General features: G+C 38.7%; 1 protein-coding gene across 2 annotated transcripts in view; it reads left to right on the forward strand.

Moving 5' to 3' along the window:
* LOC137470825 (plasminogen-like) overlaps positions 1–20,567 on the forward strand; it is a 23,602-nt gene continuing 3,035 nt past the window's right edge. The window contains exons 1-16 of one of the 2 annotated variants that reach the window (XM_068184548.1): positions 1–154; positions 3,332–3,467; positions 5,648–5,754; positions 8,797–8,911; positions 9,754–9,893; positions 10,488–10,608; positions 10,739–10,857; positions 11,729–11,891; positions 12,473–12,603; positions 13,367–13,532; positions 14,283–14,449; positions 15,364–15,512; positions 16,967–17,060; positions 18,611–18,731; positions 19,453–19,527; positions 19,873–20,013. In XM_068184548.1, coding sequence (XP_068040649.1) covers positions 106–154; positions 3,332–3,467; positions 5,648–5,754; positions 8,797–8,911; positions 9,754–9,893; positions 10,488–10,608; positions 10,739–10,857; positions 11,729–11,891; positions 12,473–12,603; positions 13,367–13,532; positions 14,283–14,449; positions 15,364–15,512; positions 16,967–17,060; positions 18,611–18,731; positions 19,453–19,527; positions 19,873–20,013 — 1,994 coding nt within the window. In that variant the 5' untranslated portion in view covers positions 1–105. The remainder of the gene's footprint in view (positions 155–3,331; positions 3,468–5,647; positions 5,755–8,796; positions 8,912–9,753; positions 9,894–10,487; positions 10,609–10,738; positions 10,858–11,728; positions 11,892–12,472; positions 12,604–13,366; positions 13,533–14,282; positions 14,450–15,363; positions 15,513–16,966; positions 17,061–18,610; positions 18,732–19,452; positions 19,528–19,872; positions 20,014–20,567) is intronic. The other variant, XM_068184550.1, reaches the window with a different exon arrangement.

Genomic DNA, 20,567 nt, shown 5'->3' on the forward strand with positions numbered 1-20,567 from the left:
AATCCTCCTGCCTTGTTTGTTTGATGCTGCCTCACTCCAGTGCAAGTCAATAAAACTTTGAGCACCGCCACACACAACTTCCAGCACCCTCCAAGCTGGCCCAAAATGGGGATTAGCAAAGCTGCCTTTCTCCTTCTGTTCTTTCTCAGCTCAGGTAAGAGCCCTTTGCCTTCTGCTTGCCTAGGTGAGACTGGGGCCAGACATTTGCAAGCTCCATGTGATGAAGGTAGGTCCCCAAATCCCTGTGTCACAACTCCCCTGGACGATGATGGATTTGGGGCTTGCTGGGCAGGAAGAGCTGCTGCTGAATAGAGTGAGAGCTGTCATTGCTCCTGGGTTATGTTCCATAGACACACCAGAAAAGGAGCAGCCTTGGTGTCTGCATGGGCAGCTAATGGCTCCCAGCAAATGTTTCCCATGGCCAGAGACAGGGGCACCCTTGGGAAGCAGCCTGTCAAAGGCTTGTACAAAGGCATGGCTCCCTCTCGTTTCAGCAGCCTTTTAACTTAGGTTTGGGAATTTTTTTCCCTATGTTATTGCCAGCTACTGTGATCCTTATTCTGATTGCTTTAAAGTTTATTAATGCTTGTGCAAAACAGAATCATACAGGAAAGGAAAGCTTGTTCTACACGCTGCAGTTTCAGTCTTTTTCATAACCACATTCATAACAGTGAATTTTTCATTCCATGTGACAGGGAGACCAAATCTGATCACTGTTAGTTTCTGGAATATTTTTGGTACAGAAAGATATGTTTGTGGAAGATGGTACAAAAATTTTGGGATACACAAGAACTGAATTGGGCTCTTTAGATATATTTATATGGTTTCATATATACATATTCTCTGTCCTGAAAACCTTAAACGCCAGTGAACTGTGAGATTCAGACCACACAGCTTCTTGCAGGCATCTGTGTAACCACACAATATGTTGTTATTGTAGTAAAAAATACAGTTATAAGTGTGCTAATGCATATATAAAGATACAGTAAATTAAACGTGCAATATAATACAATGCACTACAATAAATTTTACATGTGCAGTTTTAAAACATAAGAAAAAGTAACAGTTAGGAAAATACATGGGTAGATTTCAGCTGGAAATATTAGAGACATGCCCCAGTGTAAAAAACATCTGTTATTTAATGCTAAGAATTTTTATCATGGTTTAAATTCTAGTTTCTAAGCTTTGTTTTTGCAAAAGAACAGCCTCTGTAAAATCAAATACTTTCCTCACTTAAGCAGGACTTTTATATGAGGGAGAAAAATATACAATTTGGGCTTTTATCTGAAATACTATACTCTTGTTTGCAAATCCTTTATCAAATGGCAGTAAATATTTGCATTTCTGAATAAGATAGTAATACATCTTTCTGAGACTGTAAAACATAATAGATATAGGGAAAATGGTAACATGAAAATTTACTGCTTTTTTATTGATTGCATATTTTCCTTTTTATTTTCCCTACAATAATGCCCTGACATGTAAATATAAAAGAAAAGGGGAAAAATATTTTTTGTGACTCAAATCAATTATGACCCTGTCAATATTTCTAAAATCAAATGTTGTATTAATAATGACAACATTGTTGCAAAATGTCAAAACAGAACTGAATTAACTTTGCATGGAAGCTGTACCATAATAGGAATTTTTTGCTTGTTTTTCTTTTCCTTGTGGAGAGCATTGCAGCATCTCTATGATATTGTCTTAACCTAGTTTAATGTTTTGTCTCAAAACTCATTTCTTCTCAATATTTTTGTTTTGAAATAACTAGTGGAAATGTCATTGGACTCTTTTTCACTTATTCTTTTGTTTTCCAGCAGCTATCCTTTTCTTCCATGCATACTGTTAAAGTAACTGCCAACCCTTAGGGATGAACTCTTCCCTTGTCTAAATGCAGAAAAACCCTTGCAGTAACTTCTGTGCTTTTGCAATTGAATGTGAGGAAGCGTAAGTTGGCTTTTCTCCCTATTTTACCAGCCTCAATTGTAGATGCAAAATGATCTTTAAGAAAATACCCAATTGCAGGCTGAGCTATCTCTCAGGTGAAGGAATTTAATGGCAGGACACTTATGAGCCTGCTCCAGACTAAAGAGTATTACTCAGGAAAGAGAGGGGCTTTTGCCCTTCTCAGCTCGAAAGACATCACTAAACAACCCAGTGGAGCCCCTGCTCACAGGCATGGGTCTGAGTGGGACAAGGAGTCTTTTTGTCCCTTCTGCTGGCATTGGGCCATGGCTGAGACAGACAGGGGTCAGAGAAAGTGAGGAAGTTCCTCTCTGCAGCATGGCTGTTATTCCTGAGATTCCAGTCATGGTCTGGTTCATCCCCTGTCTGCCTTTTATTCAGCGATTACGTAAGGCCAGGCACAAAAGCACAGAGCAGGACTGAGATGTCCTGCAGTGACCAGGGGCCAGGGTGTCTGTTTGGGGTTGAAACCCTACAGAACGGGTAACTCCCAGGGCCAAATGTTTGTCAGAAGAGTCATATGCACCACTGATAAAGAAACTGTAAAAATCACAGGACTCGTGCAACTCCATGACCCTGCAGCTGGAAGTCATGAAAGTCACTGTGCTATGCACTCATTCTGAGATTGCAGAGGTGTAACAGGAAAATACTAAATGCCAAAGTCCTTTACAAGGAGGACTGTTCTGGAACACTTTTTGAGTTTACCATTAAAAATAGCTGTACTTTTTAGTATCCTATATATTTGACAGGCAGCTGTAGCCCAGAGGTTGTTAGGTGAATTTATTTACCAGTTTAATTCATTGCAATGGAAGGCAACAACTGCTGCCTTGATTATTAAGTTCAGTACAGGGTTATTACAAACTGAACATCTGACAACCCCAGTCACTGAGGGTGGTTTGTTTCTTTTAAGAGTAGGAACCTTTGAAAGGAGGCGACTGATAAATCTCAAGTCATTCCATGTGGATGGATGGACAGCAATGGAGAAACACTGTTTCACATCTTTCTTGAGCCCCATTTCTCTGCTTTGTCCAAAGTATGCATGGCCAATATTTTCTTTCTGAAACACCTCACTTTTTTTTTTGCTCCGTGGGTCATCTTCTGTGCTCCCATTACTTTATCCCATAGGTGTGTGTTATCACTGTTCATGCCATTTTTCTGTCCTGCCTTACACTGTGTTTTCAGTGATGCTACCTTTTGCCATACCAGGAAGGCATTTTAGATTTACCCATATTTTGTCACAATTAATCCAATTATTCCAGTAGTTAAATGATGATGTCACATGACTAGATGACAAAGAATTTAACATGGGAGTTTGAAATAAATCAAATCATCATTCCCATTTTCACTCCTCTCTTTTTCCTTTTAGTGCAAGGAAGCATCCTAGACCGCTATGTGAGAACAGAGGGAGCTTGGTTGCTCAACCCAATGAAGCAAGTTTATAGAGCAAATAGTGATGAAGAATGTGCAGAGAAATGTGAAAATGAAGAAAAGTTTCCTTGCAGGTAATTTCCACTGGTTCCCACATGTTTTTCATTGCAGATGATGGAACAATATGTCTTTTTTATCCGCAGTCTGAACTTTCAAGGGTTTCCTTATGACTATGTGGGAGTTTGAGGTTTGCTGGAAAAACAAAAATGTGCAGAAACAGAAATGCCTGTTCTGCATATAGATGGACATATAGATGAAGATACAAAAAATAGAGAAATTAAGAAAGTTATGTTGAATTTTTATTGGAAAATGTTACGATATCTTGATGCACAGCTTGATATGCTGTAAACCAACTTGACATGGTTTTATCAAGACTCTTGCACTCCTTCTGCAGCAAGGAGTCATAATTAATTTCCTGGAAATTTAGGACAGCAATAATAGCATTGCTTATTTTCATTGCATTGGTTATATTGCAGATAAATCCATTATTCAGAATTTTACTAGAACTTGGACTTAGGTAACTTCTATTTACTTTGAGAAAGAGATGGCCACCTAAACCTTAATGATTCTAAACCCTTCTTTCAGCCAAGTCCTCTCCCTGCACTTGCATTAACCAGGCTCAAGGGGCTGGAAAGCATGAAAGGTGTTGATGAACCTGTATTGTTGGTCTTTGCTCAGGCTTCTGCCCCACTGAAGCCTATTGCTCTGAGCCTGAGGCTTCTGGATCTCCTGTGCCAAAGCCTTGCAGCCCATTGAGCTCCAGCAGTATAGCAGGAAACTGAGGCAGTGAGGAGAGATGTCCATTACTGTGGTGGGAGGCAGTCCACACATACAGGGCAGAGGGGTTTCCTCTCCCAGTCTACCACTTCTGCAGCATGCTTTTTTGAATTCAGCAGGGTGATTGCCTGCAGTGCTGTTTCAAGCACTTGGTTCTACTTAATGCTTTTATTCAAGGCAGGGATACACTGGTGCTGGCTTCTTAAATGTGTTTTGTAACTTTGTGTTTTAACTCTAAAGAGAAAATAAGACTTATTTTAAAAAGGTGTAACCCTGAAGGATGACAGGGGTCTGCTGACTATATGAAATACCAGCAATTCCCTTTGATCCAGCTTCACTCTGAAAAGCACAAAGAGGGCAGAGCTGCAGTAGCACATGGTTCAGGAGAGTAGGGAGGAAGGCAGAGAAGGCAAGTCTGTATATTCAGATTATATATTTAGAGTTTGCAGGGAATTAATGTTCCCTTTTGAGGCATATTCAGACACAGTATCATTCCTTAGCTTCTGCCCTGGGGTCTAAGCCTGCCATCTCTTGGCAGTGGAAGGACTTCAGGTTAATGCCTCCTTAATTAGTTACGTGAGATCTATTACAATCAAGCAAGAACAGGTGCTGTCTGGCAGGAAGGATTTGAGGGAAGAAAGATAAATGTTAGTTAGAGCTTAAGACCAGGCCAGCACTGCAGCATCCTCCCATTAATGCTTCAGAGCAATTTGTTCAGATCAATACTTCAAGCTTACTATCCCACCTTAGAGGTGGATTGGGCCGTGCTCTTTAGTTACTTTCCTGCTTACAAACTTAACATTACTGACAGCTTAATTGGCTTACTTGGTGGTAACAGCTTTCTTGGTATGGATCTACCCACTGAATGCCATGCTGCTATTGCTCTTTTTTTTTGGTTCAGAAGAGCCAGCTGTAGGAATTATTTAGCCTGTCAGAAGTTTCCTTAGATGCTATTCTAGAGGCTACACCATCTGCTTCAGTTTTGCAGTTTACAGCCTAGGCACTTGCTGAAAAGACAAAAGGCTGTGACTTATAAAGTGCTTACTCTCAAAAGAGTTACCAAAAGATAATTTAAGGTCCTGGACTGTGTTTTATGTGCTCCTTGGTAACTGCTGCATACTGTTAAGTGTCTAACACCTTGAATGACCACTAATATTTTTGAAATAATGTCAAGGTGCCTTGTGTATATATCCCCTTCAACAGGGTCTCTTGAACCTCTGGCAAGTTATAAATCCCTTGTTATAATTTCTTCTTGTATCTCCCTTTCAACCCAGGTTTGATATGAACACTTAGAAGTGAAAATCACCACTGAAAATGTGAGCTGCAATACTCAGTGATTTGAAAACATTTCTCAGTCTTAAATACCACTGAACTGTAGTGTTTGGTAAAATGACAACTGAATACTCAAAAATGTCAGGAAAATAAGCATATATTCAGTATTGTTTCTTACATTGCTCTCTCCTCTTAAATTTAACAGGGCCTTCTTATTCACCAGTAAAGACCAACAGTGTTTAACATTGACTGAGAACACCAAAACAGCGATGATATTCAGAAGAGCAAATGCAGTTCTTTACGAGAAAAGAAGTATGTCTATATCTTTTTTGTACCATTGGACTGTGGTTCAGATTAAAATTACCTATTTTTATAGTATTTGTATGTTGTTGTATGATGTTTGTACTCTTCAGTTAATTAATTTTGTGACATTTTTATTCTATTCTTATTTTTATGGTGACATTTTTATCCTATTATTTTTATGGCATAATTAATTGACATGGTGAATTTCTGTGGTCCTCTTTTGTGCATGTTTTATGAATATTTTATCGTAGATGAGGATTATTTGACAGAAATGGTCTCTAATTCTTTCTGAAAATAGGAAGTGTGTCCCTGAGGAATGGCAGCTATCCAATTTTTTATTCTGTTTCAAAAATTATCACCTTATGCCAGATGCAAGGAAACAATTGGGTTTTAAGACTATTTTTGAATTACATTATCCAGCATGGAGCTTTTGCTGTATACAGGGAAGAATGAATGTGGTTTATTTTTAATGCAACATAAATTTCATTGTGCTGTTCCCTGACTTTAGTAATACATAAGGGAGAAAAGATCTCCTTAGGGATCATTCAGATATGAGATGATGTGATTCAGAATTACTTCTGTTTTGTGTTAAATGACTTAATGACCATTGTGTTTGACCATTTGCTGATTTTTAACTTTGAAAAAAGTACTAATTAATTTGAAAATATTCAGAAATTGGAAACTATATTATCTCAAAACGTTGATCTCCTTCAATAAAGAAAGGTGCATCAAAAGTTAAAATGAACCAGATTCTCAGTTGCTGAAAATCATGAAGTGGTTTTGATGGGCCAGTTTCTAAGCAAAAGGCAAGAATCTCAATAACCTGACAATAAATACCCATGAGCTCCAGAGAAATTCATCTTTACTTCTGTGTTGACCTTGATGGCTTATCCTTCCCTGTGGGATAAGACAATGCTGTGTGTATAGCAGCTGCAAAGAGATTTTACATGGTAGTTCAACAGCTTTAGCTGTATTGCAGCCAAACATCCAAATGGCTGTGGATATAAGGAAATAATTTTTGCTGTGTAAGTACTGGGTCACATTTCCCAGAGAGGCTGTGGAGCCTTCACCCTTGCAGATATTGGCTGGACAAAGCTCTGAGTAGTCTCACTCACCTTAGAACCTGAATGTGCTATTTCTGGGGCTATGGACCAAAGACAACTGAGGGTCCTTTTCAGCCTAATATTTTCTGAAGCCTTTGGCCAGCTGCATTTTTTCTGTAGGTAGTTTAATGTTTAGAACATTAGTTCTTTCATTATACACAGAAGCAGGCAGGAATTTCCATACATCACAGTTAAGTAACACTAAGAAATCTTCTGCAGTTCTTATTTAGAAAGAAAACTAAGTGAATCAATTAGCAAGTAACAAAGTTAAAAGACCAAATGACTAAGTTATACGTAAATAATCATATTGGTTTTTCTTACTGTGATTAGGAGCTAGATTGCAATTTTGGTTTATTTTTGAGACATCCCTTGGATTTACTGAAGTTAGAACCTGGTGTTACAATACTCACTGGGAATTTGTTACTACATGTTTTGGGGCCATAGACATGTGTTTTAATTTCTTGAAATAACAGAACTACACCACTAAAAGTGTGAAAAACTGTTGTTTGATAAAATTTCTGAAAATTGCACCTGTGTCTGCAGAAACCAAAAGATGGACCTTGGTATCATAAACATCAAAAACACAACGTACTGTGTATGTCTCATATGGTGGCTGTGTTGCTAATTTTTGTATTTGCAGTAATTTTTTCAGTTGAAGCAATTACTTGATGAGGCCTAGTTGCTATTTATCATTGTGTTCAATGAAAAGGACGACAATTACTATAAAACTGACAATTTCAGGAGTTATTTTTTCTATAGTATGTGCTATAAAAGAGAAAGTTAATCTTCTCTGACTTACAGTAAAAGTAACAAGAATTAAAGCTGCATTTGGGAATTGTTACCTACATATCTGTTTGGAAATAGTTAACCCAAGGGACACGGATTGAGTTTGGGGATCAAAGTTAGTAGTTTGTCATCAGAAAGGAAAAGCCCTAAAGGTTATATAAACGGTCAAAAGTTTACACAAACAAGAAGAGTCAGCACTTGACTGATTCAATGTTCAGTGATTGAGGGGCTTAATGTTATTTTATTGCAAAATTGTTTGAGAGATCCAAATGGCTTCCAGCTAAAGTTTCTAGAGTAAACTTGCCTCTATATATACATTGAAATAAAAGCCTTCCTAAGGGTGCATCTATAAATTCAGATCTAAAACATCAGCCTTCAGAAAAGCTGAACCATATTTTGGCATCATATGCTGACAAATATTAGTTCTTTTCACTGTAGGCAAGACAGGTCTGTGTAAAATGACATTATTTCTCCAGATTTCTATTGATCTTCTGCTTGTATGTCAGCTTTGTTATAACTTGGATGCTGAGAAAAACTGTTGCAAAACTCGGTCTCTGCAAGTATTCGGTTTGGGCACTACTTAAAGACACTGAGACAAACCAGGTCACAACCTAAAAAGACAGATTGCTTCCCCAGGGAAATGGTAAATGAGTTTCCTACTTGGTTTTCTGAGCCAGAGGACACGTTGCCTGACAGTGACTATCCCTAAACTGCAGCTGTCTTGTCTTCAGCTGAATTCAGGTGACTGTCTTTAAAGATTTGATTTTAATTACTGTGCATAACTATAATAATCTCATAGGAGGTAAGAAAAAAAGAATGTGTTTCTATTTTGTTATAGTATCTGTTTAAATGTTTAGAGTGTATTTTATTATTTAAATCTACCATGGCATGTTCTCAAAATAACTGGGTTATGTTACACTTATTTCTCCAGAATTCTGGTGTAGAACTTCTTTTGCTTTCACATACATTTTTCAGTCCCAAATTAAGTCAAATTAGACATCAGCTATCTAGAAGGTTTTTACAATGTAAAATGTCTAGTCTTGATAATGTAAGAAAGTCAAAATATGATCAAACATATTTAAGTGTGCTGGCATAAAAATAGATGTGTGTGTTAGAATCCAATGGATATGCCATGATACTGATTAAGCACATATCATTTCAGTTTATCTTCTAGAATGCAAGGAGGGAAAAGGAGTGGATTACAGAGGAACAGAAGCCAAAACTCAGAAAGGTGTGAGGTGCCAGAAGTGGGCTGATAATGCCCCACATAAACCAAAGTAAGTCTTTTCATATCTGTTTCTATGTTTCTCTGAAATTTTGTTAAGCCATACATATGTGCAAATTTGTCTTGCAAGCAATATTTTGTGTTAGAAATCTCCTTATATTTTTCTATACCTATCTAGAATAAGACAATTCTCTAATCTGAGTTGTTACTCAGAGACCTGTAAGTGGTGCTACGTGAACAATAGAGATACTGTCAGCCTTGGCCGTTGCATTTAAATTTTAAGAGCTTTACATGAGCAAAACACTAGACAGGGAAATATCTGGTTCTGCTGAAATCAGAATTTTTCAGTAATCTCAACAGAGCAAGAACTTCTTCTCTTGCCCAAAGGTATAACATGTGGCAGATGAGATAGAGGTGCATAATTTTATCAGTGAATCCATAATTAACAAGGTAGTATTTCTTGTATTTAATAAAAAATACCTAACTGGGTTTATTTAGTAACCTTCTATTCAGAAGCTATAGCATTCAGGTTACAGAGGACTCTCACATTTCAGCAAATACATTCTCATTGCATCTCCCAGGGAACAATATCCCAGCAGAAGCAGTTCACTACATGCTACATGGTACCCTGTCGGAGCAATAACTGCTGGAAAACAATAGCTAAAGAAAATGCAAATATTAAGGGCATAGCTGGACATAGAGACACTGTATTCCCTGAAGTCTATCATTGTAGCACTTCAAATGCTTCAGCAATGGCACACAGTAACTATTAGGGGCCCTCTAAAGACCAACATCTACAAAATTGTCCTCAGATAAAGATTTTATTTTTAGAGTCCTCAGCTGAATAATTGGGACACTTTCCTTATTCTGTAATCCCATTTAATTCTGTTCCAGTTACACACCTGAAAAATATCCCAAAGCAGGGCTGGAGGAAAACTACTGCAGAAATCCTGATCAGGATGAAAGGGGACCCTGGTGTTACACAACAGATCCTGATACCAGATTTGACTACTGTAACATCCCTGAGTGTGAAGGTCAGGATACACATACTGACTTCTTTCCAATTTTTGCAATATGTGTTCAAGAATGTGAAGTTATTCAGACATTTTTATTTTCAATTGAGCATTTGTTTCAAACTTGAATTTAGTTCAACACAAAACTTTCCAAAACATTTTCAACATTAACAAGGAAGATATCAAAAGACCCTGAAAACAGCTATACAGTGTCTTTTTTTCCCCTAGATAAAAAAAGGCACATGGGTGTATTCATATCCTAAAATTAAAATTGAACCAAATTACATTTGCTAGTGCAAAACTCAGTAAAATGTGACAGTAGCAAAGAACAGATTTTAAATTATATCTTAATAGATTCAATTTATCTATTTTAAAGCCTGTAGTCTGTAATGTTGGTCTGGGGTTTCTTTTAATGGAATACTACACATGTAATCAACTACTTAAAGTCATCTTACCAAGGAAAATAAGCTTTTACTTTGCCAAAAAAATGACTGTACTTCAGCCTTGTGCTCTGATCAGGCTCTTGTGCTTTGTGTGAGACGAGTGGGAATGTTTCTGGACCAGTTCACTGGGGACTTCTGTCTCTCTTGTCCTTATTCTGCCTTGTTCCTACAGTAGAGTGCATGCACTGCAGTGGAGAAAACTACCATGGAGTAGTTGCAACAACAGAATCTGGACTTGAGTGCCAGCGCTGGGACTCCCAGCAACCTCACTCTCATGGATACCTCCCAGAAAAGTGAGTCAGGTTCTGTGATGGTCTCTTTATCGTCAGTGGTGGGCTGAAGACCACCCTACACCAGACAGGATAATTGTTACAGCTATTAGTAGCATATATTAAAACTTAAAAATCTTATCTTCTGGTTCAGTTTTCCAGAGAAGGATCTGAAGAATAATTATTGTCGTAATCCTGATGGAGAACCTCGGCCCTGGTGTTTCACTACCAGTCCAACTAAACGCTGGGAATATTGTGACATTCCTCGTTGCAGTGAGTCTGGCTTCCAGGCTTCTTCCTGTCAGAGTGGTGTGAGGATCTAGAACAAACAGAAGAGGTCCCAAATATAAAGAAAAGCATAAAAGACCGCTGAATTTTACCTCAAAGAAAAAAATCACTTTATAGTGAACCACTGACAGCTTTATTGAGGCTAGATGTTTCTGTCATAGGCATTTCTAATGGTTTTGTCTGGAGCACATCTCCCTTCCTTGATGTGTTTTCCTATGACCAAGCATTTCTGGTGTTTCTTCTGATGTTCCTCTTTTGATACCAAGAAGTTTCACTCTTCCTGAAAATACTTTGGCTTTTGTTTTGCTCTTCCAGATCAATTCTCCGCCTTTCCAGTTTTCTTTTCCCCTAAAGACCTGTCCTTGCCATTATACTTTTCCTTGGAATTTCTCTGTAGACCTCATCCTTGCTGTCTCTCACCAGTCAGAGTATGTCTATTTTGCATGTGCACCTGTCTGTATTACTGATGGGCCAGACACTTTCACCCCAGTTTTCTTCACAGTATTACCACTTGCTCACTTTCCAGCTCTGTTCTGATGAGGCTGCTGGCATTTTCATATCCTGACTTTTGTATCCTGTGTTGTATCCTGGCTGCTGTAAAGGGGCAGATGCAAATACCCTTCAGGCAGCCTGATTGCTTGTGAAGAACTCAAAATGGGAGAAAGAAAAAGTTAAGAAAGGTATCATTAGATCTATTCTCTGCCTTTCAGACTTTTCACATATTTTGATATTTAGAACTTAACTGCAAAGAAATCTAAAAAGCCCACCTAATTCTAAAGATCAGAGTGGTTTGTTGATTTAGTTTTTTACTATGTATAGAAGGCACTGATTAATTTCAGTTCCTTTTCTGTAACAGCAACACCCCCACCACCTCCTGCACCAGGACGCCAGTGTCTCTCAGGAAGAGGAGAAGATTATCGAGGCACAATATCTGTTACTGAATCAGGAAATACCTGTCAGCACTGGAGCTCTCAGTCTCCCCACAGACATGCTCGCACTCCTGAAAACTATCCCTGCCAGTAAGTGAAACTCCTCTGTTATTCAGTGTCCATGAGAAAGACCAAGTCTCAAAATTACTTCAGTTTTCTTGATCAAAGTTCTTGAAGAACTTTGCAAAGTTCTTCAGTTACACCAGCATTTATCACCTGCTGGATCTCATATTTTCAATTTTTTCATACATTTCTTTTTATTGACTTCTTTGTTCTTGAATACAGTTGTCTTCTCTTCCAACTTTCAAGCTCTTCTTGACTGACTTTTTCCCTCTTCATTTCATCCTTTTACTGTATGGTTGCTCAGATGAAACCATATGGACTAAGAACGGTACAGTTATGATATTTGCTTGGGGCTAGGCTCCTTCACCCTAGATTCTTTCTGCTGTGCTACTCTTGACCTCAAAGTAATTACAGTCTCTTAATTCATCCATCAGTCATGCAGGTATCTGGTTTAGTACATCCAAAACACCAGCGAATTACAATTATTCATGTAACAGATGGCATCAGTAAATACATCAGTAAACTAGGCAGCAAGAGATTCTCCATTTGTTCATAACCTTTAATAGATTTCCATGAGAGACTTTTATCAGTCAAGTTTTCTGTTTTAGGAGCCTAGATGAAAACTACTGCAGAAATCCCGATGGTGAGAAGATGCCGTGGTGTTACACCACCAACACAAGTGCCCGGTGGGAATATTGCAACATCCCCTCCTGTGATAGTACCAAGCCAGAGGACCCTGGTAAGAACAGGAGACAAGTGGAAATGAAGGGTCATCGTGGTTTATTTTGAAAAATCTTTTGTGACTCTGCTCAGTTGCATTGTTACTGTCACTGTTGGCATTGCCATGTCTAGTTGAACTCCTGGGTCTGATGTGGAGCCCAGGCTGGGGTGTTCAGTCTGGTGGCTATGTGCAAAAGGTTTTAAGTAAGGGTTTCCTGACTCAGATCAGGAAATATTGCAGTAAAAGAAGTCTTTTCACTTTGCCCAGTGGTGGTTACCTCCACTGAAATATTTTTAAATGCGCCATGGAAAAGTTAGTTAGCTTTACATGCCAGTTCCTTAAAAACTGAATCTGTAGCAAAATGCAAGATAATTTAGGAGCATTGAACCAAGACTCCATAGAAAACAATGAAAAGAGAACTCTCCTTATACAAGGTATTCTTGTTCCACACATAGGTGTATGGCAAAGACACAGACAGCCCCCATCCTGAAAAAAATTTGATCCATATGTTAACTATTTGGCTTGTTATCTGAAATAAATACCCATGTGTGACAGTAAAATTAAGTACAAGTGCTTTTAATCTAGCATATCATGAAATTTTTGCAAACATCTTTTGAAATCTTCCTTTTGATCTACTGTCTGAGAAGGATTCAGTTACAGAGAGGATGCTGTGGTGGTCAATGAAATACTCTGGCTTGTTGTTTTCTGTTGTCTTTCTCTGCTCAAGTATAAATGTCACAGTATCAAGATGCAAGAGATTGGTTTCTGTTATTCACTACAGCTGTTGATGTGCCTGAGCAGGCTGAAGTTACTGAGGAGTGCTATCAGGGCAATGGGGTGACTTACCGTGGTACAGCTTCTTTCACTCTCTCGGGAAAGAAATGCCAAGCCTGGAGCTCAATGTCACCTCACCGGCACAACAAAACAGCAGAGAACTTCCCAAATGCGTATGTGTATTTCCCATTTCCAGGTTTCATTGGACAATGGTCATTTGTGAGCTTGCTTTGATTTGCATCATCATTGCACAACAATGATTATAAAGCTGGGAAGGCAGTATACGAGATAAAAATAAACCCTTCCTTTTCTTCTTTTTTATCATGGAAATATTTTTTATTAACTTCATCTTGGAAGAAACCACAGGTGTCATTATTATACTTTAGACTAATTAACTGTGTGTTTCTATATTTCTTCTTAGGCAATTAATAATTATAATAAATTTTCTCTTATGCTGAAATTAACTGTTTCTATGCATTAATTTATTGATGAGTTTAAGTCTTTGCTTCCTAGTCTGCAAGTCATTAAAACTTTGAGAAAGGGGTAGAGTGTTTTCTTATTCCTAATATTTATCACTTATTTTTTCCAAAATGCAAAAAACTATTCCTTTTTAAAAGCTATTACCATATTTGAAAAAAATAAATTATATCTTTGCCATACATGTGTGCATTTACTTATCTGGATTTTTAAATTATATTCTACTTTAAGTGTTAATCAGTGAATAAGTATTTGGCATATTTAAATATTTAATGCATGTATCCTGATTTCTTTCTGCTGTAAAAACTATTTCAACTGGCCATGACAGAATGTACATGATAAATGATATGTGCTAACTCCAAAGCAGATCTGCTTTCTAAAATGTTCTTTTGAGCTCTCCCTAGGGCAGTGGCATGGATAGGAATATAATATGTTTGCATTTGTAGGGGCCTAAGCCAAAATTACTGCAGAAACCCGGATGCCGACAGCCGTCCATGGTGCTACACCACCGACCCCAGTGTGAGGTGGGAGTACTGTGACCTGAAGAAGTGTGATGGCCAAGGGGTACAGACTGTACCTAAGCCTCCTCAGACAACAGAGGAAACAAACCCCGGTGAGAATATTTTCAGCTTCCCCAGAAATGCTCATATCCAGGAAGCTGTTTTTTATGGAAACACCTTCAAGAATTTAATGAGGATGAAATACAGGAAACTCTACATAAATACAGAATTTAATACAGTATTATATCCACGCTCTTAATTTTCTGAGCATTTTTGTAGAATTTTATAGCAGGGTTTCTGCATTAGATTTTAGGCTAATATCACATCTTTTGCCTGCTACATCTAGCAGTATTGGAAACATGAGGAAGCAGATGGCTACTAGTCTCCGTACTACTGTGGGAGGGCAACTAGCAATGACAGAAAATGGAGCAATGATGGCATTTTGCTGGCACCTGCTCCAAAAAGTCTTTTCTTGTGCCATGTTTTCACATTTCTAGGGTTCCATTTACCATCAGAGAACAGCTGGCTTTTTTTGATTCAGTTTAGATGCAACTCTGTTATGCAGTAGATGGTTGGACTACTGCAGCATTTTTTTTTTATTTTTGCTATGACACGTTTCACTGGTTAAAAGGTTAATAATTTTTGGCTGAATACGTGTTACTGGGGTTTACCTACTGTAAAATGTGGCATTGGACAGGTATCAATGTCTGCAAGGAAAATACTTTATGAGTCCATGGTCTTTGTAGTCCAGATTTCTGGAGTCTTGAAGGATTGACTGAATGTAAGCTTCTTTGATTTATGACTTTGGTGATCATGAAGAAAACTTTTAAGATGCAAGGAAATTAAAATATCATTGTTAGTCATCCTTGACACTATGTAGCCCTTCTTTCCTCATCTACATAATATGTAGGACGTGTAAATTGTAGTAGTATTTCCTCAAATTTATCTCTGCTTCACCACCATCAAGTATGGAAGTGGCCCAACAGCTCACAGCTAACAACCATTTCTTTTCCTTCATTTTTCACAGAATGCATTATTGAAAATGGTGTAGACTACCGTGGCACAGTGGCAAAAACTGCAAGGGGCAGGACTTGTCAGGAATGGAGTTCTCAGAGACCTCACAGCCATGACTATTTCACTCCCACAACTCATCCAAGAGCAGGCCTGGAAAAAAATGTAAACATCTGTTCATTTAATACTTGTTGTCATTGAGTATTGCCTGTCTTTTTCAGAGTCCCTCAGTGAGCATTTGGTGACAGGTCTTTGTTAGTTTCTTTTCCTCAGTTCAGTCCAAAAACCTGATCATGATAATTCTTGTTGACATGACCAGTGTGGTCATTGTGGGACACAGAGATGCCCAGTAGCTCTACCAAATGCTTCTGCAGCACATCCAAGGGGCTTCAGATGGGCTCTTGCTTCTCCTCACTACTGAGGACTAACCAGAGTTGGTCTGTGGGCAGTGCCTCTGTCTCCTCTGACAGAAAGAACACCTGGGGTCATAGGTCTCAGTAGTACCAGGGACAGGTGAGATGGTGATGGATCGGTGCAGGTTCCTTGAGATATGTAGCTGATGAATTGTAGCCCTCGCCATGCCCTAGGAATTCCCCTTCAGCCCTCCAGCTTCTGCCAAAGCCCATTATTCAGGGCTATACGTGTGCCTGACCGTCCTGGAAGGCAATCTCCCTTTCTAACCTTCATGTCCCTAGTCCTAACAAATGTACTCATCGCCAGTTCTTTAGACTTGTAACAGCCCATTTACAGTATTTGCCTGATTTGTGATAAGCTTTGTATGTGATATAAAGAGCTTGTTTGATGTTGACAGCTTGAACTAATTTTTTTACCAGGTAGATGACTAACTTGCTTTAGTCAATTCTTTGATGGCATCACACACCCTGTATTGAATTCCAGACTGGGGAAACTCCCTCTAAAATTCTGCCTGTCATAAATTCTTGGTTCTTGCATTTGTCAAGGGTTCTTAGTAGCAAATATTTTCTCCTTTTTATTAAGACATGGGATATGTTTCAGGATAGGGAAGGGAACTAGAAAAGGTACCTGGTAGCATTGCAGTTGTGTGAGGTGTCTGAGCTGAGCAGAGATCAGTCAGTATGCCCAGGGAAAACCTAGAGAGTGATTCAGCTAACCAGCACCTGCATGAGGGGGAACACTGCTGCCCTGCATCACCACAGGCAGGCATCATCAGGTTGAGCAAGAACAGCTTACACAACACTCACTTTTCCCCCATGCAGCCAGAGTGGATGTGGAAAGACTTCAGGACTGATCCTACTGCTCCTATTAACTGCAGGGAAAGCAGGAGTAAATATTTTCTGTGTTTAGAAAGCTTCATCGAAAGCAAGATCTCCTAATTTTTGAGATCTCAGAGATCCAAGGCTGCCCTAGTGAAGCTTAATGTCTGAAGACAGTTGAAGAAGTCTGATTTTTATTATCCTTTTCCAAACTCACAGAGCAAATGGAAAAATGAAATAAATTTTGACAAAAGGAATTGGAAATCACTTATAACAATAGAAATAAAAATATATATCCCAAATTTTATTTTATTTTATTTTGAAACTTTAATTGTTTGGCCTTTTTATTCCCTGGTTAATAGCTGGTGCCTTTATTCTTTGTTACAGTATTGCAGGAATCCTGATGGAGATGTGAATGGTCCTTGGTGCTACACAACAGACCCAAAAAAAGCCTGGGAGTACTGTGACATTCCCAAGTGCCGTAATTATTCCTTTAAAGACTTGTGTCTCCCTTTCCCTTAAATTCTAGTGTCTCCCTTTCCTGTACCTTTTTATAACAGCTGGAGAATACTTGGTGTTTAGTCTGAAAGACTGATCTAAGTGCAGTAGATTTAGATTAGAAATTAAGGCTCCTGGGAAGTGATGTTCAAGGTCTCGGTCTAAAGACTTAAGATTGGTCTTCCTTCAAAGCCCCAAATGCACCGCAAGCTGCAGAGGCCACTGAAGCTCATAGGGTTTTGCCATGTGATTCAAAATGGGCACTTCCAGCAGAAATTTTCCCTGCTCCAGCCTAATCTCCTGGCATAACTGTGTGTGTGGCCTTGCTGAACAAGGCTTGCTCTTATACCAGCAAAATCGTTGCACTCCCTGCTCATGTGGCTCTGGTTCAGTTCTGGATGACAACCAGATTGTCCCTCCTCTGATATTGTACCGTATCTGATATCTGTAAAATGCATGTGACCCTAAATATTTAACCAAATGCCCTTTGTTATTAGTAATCAAGCTCTGAATGAGGTGGTGCAACAAAGTGTACAATGACGAAGTTTTATAGCATTTTGGTTTCCAGTCCTTTCATGTCTATCAACAACAAAAGTTATGCTAGGAAGAGAGGTGGCTCTCAAAAGAAGGATAACTTTCTTGCTGCTTTATCCTCTCAGTGGTGAGCAGAAGAAAATGTGCTCCAGTCAAAACCCAAAAATGGAGCAAACAAGAAAAAGAAAGTTGTATACAAACTGGAGCTGTGAAAGTAGTACTACAGTGAATGTGTTGGGCTGGGACTCTAAAGGAAAAAAATCACATTTTCACATGACTATTGTATTCTATTTTGATGATCCATTTCTTCTTTAAATTAATACTGGGTTTTTTTGTTGAGAAGGTAATCTAAAGAACAAGGGAAACATGGCTTTTGCCTTCAATTTCATTAGCTAGCTCTTTTTGCTGACAAGAGTCTAAATTCTGTATTGATAAGACTCAGTTCACCGAGCCCAAATAAGAACTACTTTTTTAATAACTCAGAAACACCTGAAGTGCCAAATGGTCCTAAGATAAGAGTTGACAAAATTTTGTTTCTCAGACAGCATTAGAATTTCACGTGCTATACCACCAAGATTAGTTTAGAACATCTGCTAATGCAACTTCTACACTGCTGATATCCATAAGAGTCCATTTAAAAATTTTAGAAGAATTTATTTCTTTTTTCTCTATCTTTTCTTCTCCTTTCCCTTCTGTTTTTGTTTTGGATTTGTTTGGTTGTTTTTTTCCTATCTGACAGTAGAGCTACTTCTGTGTAATTTGCTGGCCATTGAGAACTGTATGTGAAAAAAAAATTACTAGGCATTTTTATGTGTTCCAGATGAAGGTAACCTAATAAAATATATGTGATGTGTGGTATAGAATTACTTGAAGAAAATCAGAAGCTGAAGTGACAAATGTAACAGGTTCACCTTCTGGTTCACTGAGTTCATAGTGAATGTATAGCAAATCACAAAATCACAGTTCCTTATAGTGATGGATTTTTTTCTTATTCTGAAGCTCCTCCTCAGTATGAATGTGGGAAATCCAAGTTCAGACCAAAATTGTGTGCTCAAAGGATTGTCGCAGGGTGTGTTTCGCATCCACACTCCTGGCCCTGGCAGATCAGTCTCCGTACCAGGTATGGTTATTCCCCATTACATTAGACTCTACATGCAAAAAACCCTTGCCTCTCATACAACAGTAAGTGGTTCAGGCATTCTAAACTTGATTTTAATTTAAAAATAGCTCAAGGCTAAACACTGTGTGTGCTATTCTTAAAGAAGGTCATTTAGACAACCAAGAATGCTCTATTTTGTGACAAATCAGTTGTTAATTGTTAATTTCAAAAAAAATTTCAGTAGAAGGCAAAATGACTTTAAATCTGTTGCTATATTCTACAATAGAATCAGTTTCCAATGTATAAAAGCAACAGGATGTCTAGTACACCTCTTGATCAGCCCTTCCATGTAAACATTTGATCCTACTGGCAAAATTATTAATAAAACTGGGAATCAAGGCCATTTGCAGAGCTTTATGACTGTGATAAGGACTAGAAATAGTCCACTTCTCTAAAATGGTGAACCTCACTGCACGCAGGGTTTACCAGTAATAGAAAAGCTGACTAAGAATTAACATCTAGGTGTTTTCATACACGGCTTCCTAAAAATGTCCACAGAACCTTACTGTTATTGTAAGAAACACTATTCAAGGAAAGCCAAACATTTCTTAATGAAATTGTGGAATAATGTCTTTAGTTTGTAAAGGCACACATGTTAGAAATATTACCTGATAAATTCAAGTAGGATTAACTTCCCCATATTAAACCACTGCCCTTTTCATGAAATTTTGCTCTATTACAGTTATGGCATGCATTTCTGTGGGGGAACTCTGATAGATCCTCAATGGGTTCTTACTGCTGCCCACTGCTTAGAAAAGTAAGTATCTGTTATAATCTCTGCCAGCAACTTCTTACACGGGATAGAAAATAACAGGAGAAACAAGAGACCCAGTAACTAACCCAAGCTGATTGCAAACAGCTTGCAAGCAGCTGAGAAATGAGCCAAGTCTATTTGTCCTTCATTAAAGCTGAATTTTGACTGTAAAACAGAGTGACAGTGATAACTCCTGCCAATTTGAATTCATGTGCCATTATAAGGGATTAAGTTTACTCCAAAGCTGGCTGTCTGGCTTTGATAGAGCAAGGCACTCAATAGCATTGTAAATGGTCTTTGTTCTGGTTGTGTATTCATCAGCTCACCATGTGCAATCATTTCCAACAGGTCCTCACGACCAGCTGCATATAAAGTATACCTTGGATTACACAGAGAACTAGCAACAGAGCCATCAGTACAAATACGTGATGTAGAGAAGTTGTTCAAGGAGCCACGCAGAGCAGATATTGCTCTGCTCAAACTGAGCAGGTACCTTCTTACCTGAAAGCACTCCTTTGCTCTGATGGGACAAGATGACTAAAAAGTGGTTGCTGGTGTTGTAGAAATGAGTGTTTCTGCATACTCTGTGTTCAGTTGGTGATTTGAGACTCCCTCTTTCCTCCCTTTCTGCAGAGGCTCCAGGGTTTCAGAAGGGGAAGGGCTGCCTTTGGGAGGGGAGGAGGGCTAGGAACAGTTAGCCAGGCTGGAAATGCACTGGGTGTCAGCTGCTGGAAGGTGAGGCAGTGGCAGCAGAGTAGGAGGAGGCAATGCCTAGAGCAGCTTTCAGTCTGTGTTTCTGCATGCTTGTACCTTGAAAAGGTAATAATGATTGAAACCTGCAATATTAGCATGATGCTACTCTGTGCTGTTTCCATGCTGTGGTGGGGAGATTTCCTCTTCCAGAAGGGCTGGCCAGTGGGCAGGCAAAGAGTTTGATGTAATGCCCGGAATGACCCATTTTGCATCCATTTTCATTCATCGGAAATGCCCTCTGTGGAACTGTGCAATCCAAAGGAATTTGTCCATGCAGCTGCGAGCAGATG

Source organism: Anomalospiza imberbis, chromosome 3 (assembly GCF_031753505.1).
Source record: "Anomalospiza imberbis isolate Cuckoo-Finch-1a 21T00152 chromosome 3, ASM3175350v1, whole genome shotgun sequence".
NCBI lineage: Eukaryota > Metazoa > Chordata > Aves > Passeriformes > Viduidae > Anomalospiza > Anomalospiza imberbis.